Source organism: Heptranchias perlo, chromosome 1, assembly GCF_035084215.1.
Source record: "Heptranchias perlo isolate sHepPer1 chromosome 1, sHepPer1.hap1, whole genome shotgun sequence".
Lineage (NCBI taxonomy): Eukaryota > Metazoa > Chordata > Chondrichthyes > Hexanchiformes > Hexanchidae > Heptranchias > Heptranchias perlo.
Window position 1 is genome coordinate 146238906 of NC_090325.1, and position 8906 is coordinate 146247811.

General features: G+C 41.4%; 1 protein-coding gene across 6 annotated transcripts in view; it reads right to left on the reverse strand.

The window, feature by feature from the left end:
* The window catches only part of znf827 (zinc finger protein 827), an 84685-nt gene extending 78132 nt beyond the window's left edge, over positions 1-6553 (reverse strand). For 4 of the 6 annotated variants that reach the window (XM_067992347.1, XM_067992357.1, XM_067992354.1 and 1 more), the window contains exon 1: positions 6197-6541. In XM_067992347.1, the coding sequence (XP_067848448.1) occupies positions 6197-6242 (46 nt within the window). In that variant the 5' untranslated portion in view covers positions 6243-6541. Of the gene's footprint in view, positions 1-6196 lie in introns of all 6 variants that reach the window. The other 2 variants (XR_010964322.1, XM_067992370.1) reach the window with 1 other exon arrangement.
* Positions 6554-8906: the final 2353 nt, after the last annotated feature.

Here is an 8906-nt window from a genome sequence, read left to right on the forward strand (position 1 = left end):
TGGGGGGAGAAAGAAAGAAAGAAGATACAAGGTGCAACACGCACACGCCCCAAGTTCTCATCTTCTCGGAGTCTGCTCTCAAAGTCGCTTTGAGATCAGCATCGATATGGAAGGTTCTTGAAATGGGGGTCTCAGTCTCCCTCTTTCTGTGTGTGTCTCTTGCAGTGGATCTCCTATTTGTTTGTCTGCCTCTCCTTCCCATCTGTCACTATCTTCTGTCCCGTCTCCTTTCCTCCTCCATCTCTCCAATCCCTCATCTCTCTTTCTCTCTCCTGCTCTATCCACCAGCAACGATGTGCAACTAAGAGCAAACCCAGCAAGCTCTCACCTGAAGAACAAAATTCACTGGATTTTTTCAAATAGTGTTCATCCTGGTTATAATTGGTACAGTACTCAGAAAGGATAGTTTTCTTGGAGATACCGTTATATAGTGTTATTAATTAAAACTTTGCATTGAAGAGGTGGCATCATTCATGTTGAAGTATATTCAGTTTTTTTAATCCTGAGGAATTTACCCCATATTCTCAATGCCTTCAAAAATACTTAAGTACATGTGCTATAAATATTATATAAGAGAATGGATACTCATTAGCTGTGATGTAAAACATACGTGAACCGAATCACATAAACAAGTGCTTAAACAACAAGATGGTTATGCAGGTTCGTGGTGGTACTTTTAAAAAAATATTGGCATGTCTTTTTAAAAGCAGTATTTTGTGTGTCAAAACTCATCTCGGTCCACAAATTTTATACCATCATACAATGTCAGATTTTAGCCACATGATCAGCTGCCTGACAAAAAGCAGACATTCCAGTTAGACATTGAAGAAAACAATTCAAAAGGCATCTAGGCTCCCACAAGTATGGCCAATTCCATCCAGCAAGAATTGGCACCTTCAGGGTGTAAGGGAGGGACTGTTTTGAAAAGTGTCCCAGCTGGGCAGCCTGTAAATGTAACGGTTGCTGCAATATTGACGTTCTGCCCCAGAATGCAATGAGCAGTACTTTGACATATTGTAACAGAAAAGAATTTACATCTTTGAAGAAGTTTCATCACATTTAAAAAGGTCTGCAAGGAAGCGTTCATCAAAAAAGTCAATATTTTACAGCACAATCCTGTTCAGCAAATTAACAGTTCATCACAATAGGAATATTCACTCAAAAGGAACCAACAGACTGCACATGAACACACCAGTTAGCTCACAGTAGACGCGAGACCACCCTGCAATGCTATTCTTTGCTACATGATTGGAACCACCTGCAATTGCTGACTACCAATGCGACCTCGCAACCAACAGTTAACCAGTATGAAGGCAAATCATGTTCTATTTACAAAAACATTTAGACTTCTGAGATTCAATCACGAGTGCACTGCAATTTTCTCCCAATAGCGTCACAATAAGAACTGAATTCAGACCAGTGTACACCATCCACCACAAAAAATAACAGCACATTATGTAAAAAAAACAATGCAGCTTCTCTAATGGCATAGTGAGTTTATCCAGTGAGTAGCTGAGCCATACAAGCCAGCAAGAAGGTTCCAGGTTCAACATCAAACTTTGCTTCATTAGCTGACCAACGCCAGGGTGGTGGTAGGGGTGTTACAGTAGGCCTCAGTGCCCTGGTTAAGGCAGAGAAAATTATATCAGGGTTCCGAGCTCCGATTCCTATCTAGCGATCTCTGCTGTAAACCTGCACGCATGAATGTCATGGGAGGACAGGGTCAGGCTCAGTTGCGATGTTCTCCACTGTTGGATAACCTGGTAACATGCCCCATCAAGGTTCACGCGCGACCAACAACCAAATTGACTTGGTAATGGAGGGTGACAAGGATCATACCCAAAGTAGAGTTTCTCCCTTCTGAAGTTGTTGAATATCAGTGAGAAAAACAGGGCATATGCTGTGCTGCCATTATTCAAAGTTGTACAGATTTTCCAGATTCTGGTTACTAAACCGAACAGTCTGTATACCCATATTTCCTGCTCATCAGTATGCACCTCTCAAGTCTGCCCTCTCAAATAACCTGAACCTAGACAATCAATAACCCTCCAATTCCATGGCAACTACCAAATGAATAGGTCAATGAAGGACACATACCCAATAGAGCATTGGAAGGAAATCTACTGCAAGTTGTGCATTTAGAATATTCTTTTATATCTGGTTTAATTTCACAAACAAAAAGCAAGCTAGTTCTGGTAACTGTTTTGAAAGAGCGAGACACAATAATGAAAAATACCACTCGAGTTTGAAATTCATTTTGGATCCCTGGAATAAATCAAACATACATAATAGCATCCCTATATATCCAGAAAGCAATTTCAGAATATATGTTTAAAAATGTTTGATTTTTTAAATATCTCCCAGCCAGGGACAAAAACCTGCTATTGACATAACTGGAAGGCATCCTAACTGCTTGCAATAACACATTAGAGGGTTAAATATCTCCAATACCATTTTATGAATTAAGTCTTTTCTGGTGACAATGATGGTATAGTATTTTTGGACTGGATAATAGCAATAGCTGAAGTGTTTGTAACTAACCATGCACTCAATCGTAGTCTGAGGCTGTGCCAAGTACTACAATCATTTGTCCACTTATCACACAAATTACAAACACAGGTTAGCATTAAGTAATAAATACTGACTTATTTCCAGTAAGCAACTGGATTATCACTCGAAAAACTTGCAACAATTTCATCACGATTCTTAATCTTTTAGTGAGACATTACCATGCAAATAAATGACAAGATGCTCATCAGCTATCAACATCCACCATGACAACAGGTACCGTACTTGCAAATAGAAAATAGACCCAAACCTGAATAAATGCAAACAATGTTATCTTTGCTTCCCGTCCCCACGGCTCAACTGGTAAAGCAAGAATAAACCGAGCTACACAGGCCTGAGATCTCTGTCCTGAGTTAGCTGATAGAGCTAATTTTTGGCTCAGTGCCCTTGGGCTACTGAGGAGAAAATCAACCAGGCTCTCGCTCCTGACTGCTAGTCAATTACACCTACTGGAAGTGTGTGCAACTCGTGCCAAATGAGGACAGGATCAGGCTGAACTGTGAAGCCCCCATGGTAAAATAGTGTGCTGACACTCACTATCTAGGCTTACATTCAAAGAATGGCCACTTGGTTGAGATACTGATGGAAAACCAGTGCCTGCAGAACCATACCCAAGCAGAAGACGACACCTTCAGGAGAGAAAGGAATACATTGGCAAAAATAAATCTTCACTAATATGGAATATAAAGAAACGATAATATCGTGGAGTGATTTCAAAGCTATAAATCTAAATTTTCTAGCACGTAAGTTATAAATAATCTTGCATTGTGTTGTCATCAGAACTCTTTGATAAAAATACTTGTAACTCCTGTGCGTTTATGCATGTTAAATATATCAACTGTGAAAAATGATAATGGTAGTTGAATAACTAATACAATTTCATGAATATAATCCCACAGCAGGGCATAATCTGCATAGTCAGCAGTCAACTGCAAAAACACAACTACTTATACATAATATTGAAACAGAACCAAATTACCTAATTTTAAATAGTTGTCATTTCTTGGTAAACCTGAAGCCAAAGCCATCACAAATCACCAGCCCTACAGTGTCACCATCAATGTACATAAACAGCCCGGATGACACCAACAACTGACCCTGACACAAACAGAATGATACGATCAAGAGTCCCTCAACTGAGTTATATGGTATTGTACTTCATTCTCGGTTCTTCATCACTACTACTCAATTATCGTAATTTCTCTATCTTTCAGCTGTTAGCTGTTTTCCTCCATTATACCCCCCCCCCCTCCAATTATTTCCCTTCTGCCTTGAAGACGGTGACCCGTGCTGCAATAGTGTCCTGCAGGCACAGGCAGCCTACAGATACGTCAACTGTCTGGCCATTGTTCACACAGGCATCCAGACAATGAGTGTCAGCAGGCTATTTGACCACGAGGCCATAATAGCAAAGCTTGATCTTTTCCTCAATTCATGTTTAAACGCACATCTTGTCTGGTCGGGGGGTCACTGAGCCAACGATTAGTTATTGGGAGCACCACCCTGACTGATATTACCCATCTGGGACACGAAAGTCACTTGAAATATCTTCACCTGTCTAACTCAGAACAAACCTGGCATCGGACCTAGAAGCCTTCCTGGTCTGCATGGTTCATTAACACACCACATGGTGACCTTAAGTTTCTGCAAGAGTTCTCCTGCTGTAAACTTCTGTGGTTGATCAGCAGAACCCCCGGAGAACAGTGTAAATGGCAAAAGATCAGAAGAACCCCAAGCGGAAATTCATGAACCATGTATTTATCCACTGAGCTGTCAGGGAGCTCAATCTGATTATAGTTCTCTTTAAAAAATATTAAATTAAAGAACACAGCCACCACAGTGGATCACTACAGTTACCTTTCTCCACAAATGTCAACAGTATCCCTGTGCACTAATTCAATTATTTGCCAAACTGCTAACTCAGGGAACCGAAAGTGCAACTGGTAACTGTCTACCAAACTTAACATAACCATCAATGGTGCACTCAATCCCACTTGTTGAGATTTGACCAGCTCTTCCTCTAATGCTATATATATATATATATATATATATACACAGTATATCTTTCACCTTTAGTACCATCTAAGTCTTTTGTAATCACAGGTGATCGTGAAGCTATAAATAACAGCTTATAAACTGCAATAATCAAGACCAAAGTAATTACTCAACCAATACAAATTGAAATTCTGTAGGCACGTATTTAGGCCTATTACATAACCCGTGGCAATAATTATGACCAGCCCCTCCATCAACAAATAATTGTCACCAATTTAATACATTTCTTAATATTAGATTTTGCATAAACAAAGGGAAAGTGGTTTTACGTAGTCACAATTCTATGTACATTTTGTCGTCTGTAGTGTAATGGTGGTGTTGACCTTTACTACATAGTCAGTAACCAGAGCAGTAAAAGGAATCTTCGGGCAGATGTCATGCACAAGGCACGTTTACAACGCACGCCTATTGCCGCGCCTTTATTCACAATTTTACCAATTAAAATAATAGTTTGTCAGACCAAGTAACAGAAACTAGACTATTTGCTGCAAACTAAAGCACATGTTAGCCATTATTACCGGGCTCTATTAGCCGGTCCTCTAGCGGACACACGGTACAATGTAGTTTCGGTAGATATAAATATACAAACACAGACACAGAGCCTAAACATCGCACCGAAGGGTCAAATCAAAAACGATCTGCTGAATTGCAATTGCAGGGGAGAGAGAGAGAAAAGGAAGCAAAAGTCTTACAGATTTGGGAGAGTTTACATTCTCTGCAAGAGACTCGGTGAGAGTAAAATTTGAAATAGGAAAACAAAGATGTCGGTGCAGAGACACGGATCTAAACCCTGAACTTCAGGTGACCGACCGTGGCTTTGACACGGCGGCTTGCAAGACGTGAACCCGACTGAACTGGGAGGGGTGCGAGATTGCAAAAGAGGAGATCCTGGGCAGTTCTCAGCCCCTCAGGCAAACCTTTTCCCCCCAAAAATAGAGACACGCCGAGCAAATCAGATCCGTGCCACCCGGGCTTTAACTCAAAAGTTAACACGTTTAATAAGACGGAAAGACTCTGGGATTTGATGTGAGCGGCGCGGAGTGAATGAGAGGAGGAGAGGCTGCTGCCCAGTGCCCGCTCCCTGCTCCCAGCCCGCCCGCCCGCCGTGGCCTGCTCCGTCTGACCCTTCACTGCGGCCAAGGCCAGGGCCAGGGCCACGGCCTCCCCTCCTCTCGGCCGCCGCCCCAGCCAGTCCTCACTAACCCTCTCCCCCCCCCCCCCCCTTCAACCCTTGTTTAAAAACACACACCAGCATGAAACGAAACAGATCAATTTGAAAAAAAAAACTAAATAATAAAATGTAAACAGCCGACCCGAGACCCATCTCCCTCCCTCAGAATTATTATTCAAAAAAATCATAAATTACAACTTGTCCGGTTTTTTTTTTATAATTGAGAACATTAATGAAAAGGTGAAACAGTTTAAATTTCTCTCATCATCACCAACATGGCCGCCCGTTCGGTTCTTATTTTAAAATAAGAAACCCTCAGTGTCTTTGTCAGCTTTCACCTCTTTAACCCTAAACTGCGGCGGCGGCACCAACACACAGTCTCAGTCACAGCCACACACTTACGCGAATAAGGCAGGCGCTTCGGCTGCTCCTGCTTTCTCCTGGGCATTTTCCTTCCTCCCCTTCTCTCTCAACTCTCTTTTTAAACCATTTTCTCTTCACATTCTCCTCTTTTATGTTTTATATATATATATATTTGCAAATGCACACACACCAAAAAAAAACTATATATTTTTAAAAAAGTGTGCGTGTATACATGCCATGTAATGTATGCATGTAGTGTGTGTTTGTGTGTGTGTGTGTGTGTGCTGTGTTAGCCGGTGGAGGGGCTCGGAGCAGCACAGGATGCACCTGGCTGGCCCCGGTCTGTGTGTGTGTGAGAGTCAGGCAGTGAGTGTGAGGCTGTGCCGCTGTTACCAGGAGCTTTGCTCCAACCCTAACACTAATCTAGGGATCAAAGGGCAAGTGCAGGGACGGCAAGTAAAGGTGCCGCTCGGCTCGCAGGGATACATTCGAGACGAGCGCTACCCCTTTTTTCTTACAGTTGCAGACAGGAGCAAAAAATAAATAAAATGCATTTATCGTTGGCATATTGCAACTGAGATCAAATATATGAAATTATTTTAAAGCAACCGTTTGCCGCATAAAGTGCACCTTGGTTTCTCTTTTTTTTTTGGGGGGGGGTGGGTAATTCATTTTTGTTATGTGATTATAATCCGAAAATAAATCTAGACTTGTCAAGTGTCACTCACTTGCGGTGAAGCTTCCTTATTTTGGTTTAAAAACGGTAATATGTTTTGATATATCTGACTCTGGAAAAGAAACACAACTCCCTTGTGTTTGGAAAGGGTTTGCAATCTTTCACCGTTTTATCTCAATCATAAATCTCAATCATAACATTTTGTCAAGAGATTCCATTTCGTCAAAAAATGAGCAACTTCTAAACATACAAAATAATCGTATTATACAAGATACGTGCAAAAGTATGGACATACAGGATCCACTGCATTCGTGGACTAAGTTTCTTCGGCAACGTCAAGTTTCAAGCAACATGATGCAAGTATTTCATCTTAAATTGCAAAACATGTTAATACGTAAAGACTAATTATTTAATCGTTCAAAGCCATTTTACAATAAGTAGTCTAATCCCTGTTTTCCTCTGGCAAAATAATTTTGATGGGAACAGTCTTGTAACAGGTATCATGTTAGCTTGTTTATATATATCTGTTCGCTTCATATGGATATACTGGACAAAATAAATAATTAAAATGTAATCTGTTTTTCTGAACACAATCATTTTGATATTCAATAGTTTATATCTAATTAATTATATACTAAATAAAGGTTGAACTAATTAAATGGACGACTTTTTTCCAGGTTAATGCTGGTTTTCTTATAAAAGCATACATAAATTCATCAGCATGTGAGGGATATGTCCAAAATATGCAAAACTAACATATATCTTTCATCAGAATTGATGAAAGGTGATCGACCTGCAACGTTAGCTCTATTTCGCCCTCCACAGATACCGCCTGACCTGCTGAGTGTATTCGGTTTTATTTTAGATTTCCAGCATCTGCAGTATTTTGCTTTCGTAATATACATATCTGATTTTTGAGTAGAAAGCAAAGAAGAAACTTGCATTTATATGGTGGCTATTTTCATGTCTTCGAGATGTCTCAAACCACTTCACAACCAATGAATTACTCTTGCATTGTAAACAATTTTACAACACCAAGTTATAGTCCAACAATTTTTATTTGAAATCTACAAGCTTTCGGAGGCTTCCTCCTTCGTCAGGTAAATGTTCAGGAGCTCCTCGAAGCCTACGCATTTATACATATAGAACAATACATGGTGTTTACAGACTGCCCCTGCAACTGCCCGTTGCCAAGGCAATCACCGTGTTCAGACAGAGAGGTGTCACCTACAGAACCCCCAAATACACATTCAACAAAAAAACAAACAGGAAAAAAAAACAGAGAGAGGCAGAAACATCCGGAAGGCAGAGAAAGCCAGCAAATGACCCATTATATTAAAAACAGATAGCTTTTGTTCGCAGGTGGGGTAACGTGTAGCGTGACATGAACCCAAGATCCCGGTTGAGGCCGTCCTCATGGGTGCAGAACTTGGCTATCAATTTCTGCTCGACGATTTTGCGTTGTCGTGTGTCTCGAAGGCCGCCTTGGAGAACGCTTACCCGAAGATCGGTGACTGAATGTCCCTGACTGCTGAAGTGTTCCCCGACTGGGAGGGAACCCTCCTGTCTGGCGATTGTTGCGCGGTGTCCGTTCATCCGTTGTCGCAGTGTCTGCATGGTCTCGCCAATGTACCATGCTCCGGGGCATCCTTTCCTGCAACGTATGAGGTAGACAACGTTGGCCGAGTCACAGGAGTATGAACCATGCACCTGGTGGGTGGTGTCCTCTCGTGTGATGGTGGTATCTGTGTCGATGATCTGGCATGTCTTGCAGCGATTACCGTGGCAGGGTTGTGTGGTGTCGTGGACGCTGTTCTCCTGAAAGCTGGGTAATTTGCTGCGAACGATAGTCTGAGGCATTGTAGTCACTGTTGTTAGGTAAACAAACGTAACAGCATATTTACACACAGCAAATACCTATAAGCAGCAAATGACCTGTTTTGGTGGTGTTGGCTGAGAGACTTAATGGTGAGAGACTAGGAGCTGTGGAGGAGCAAATGGATTTGGGTGTCCATGTACACGAGTCACTAAAAGTTAGTGCACAGATACAAAAAGTAATCAAAAAGACTAAAG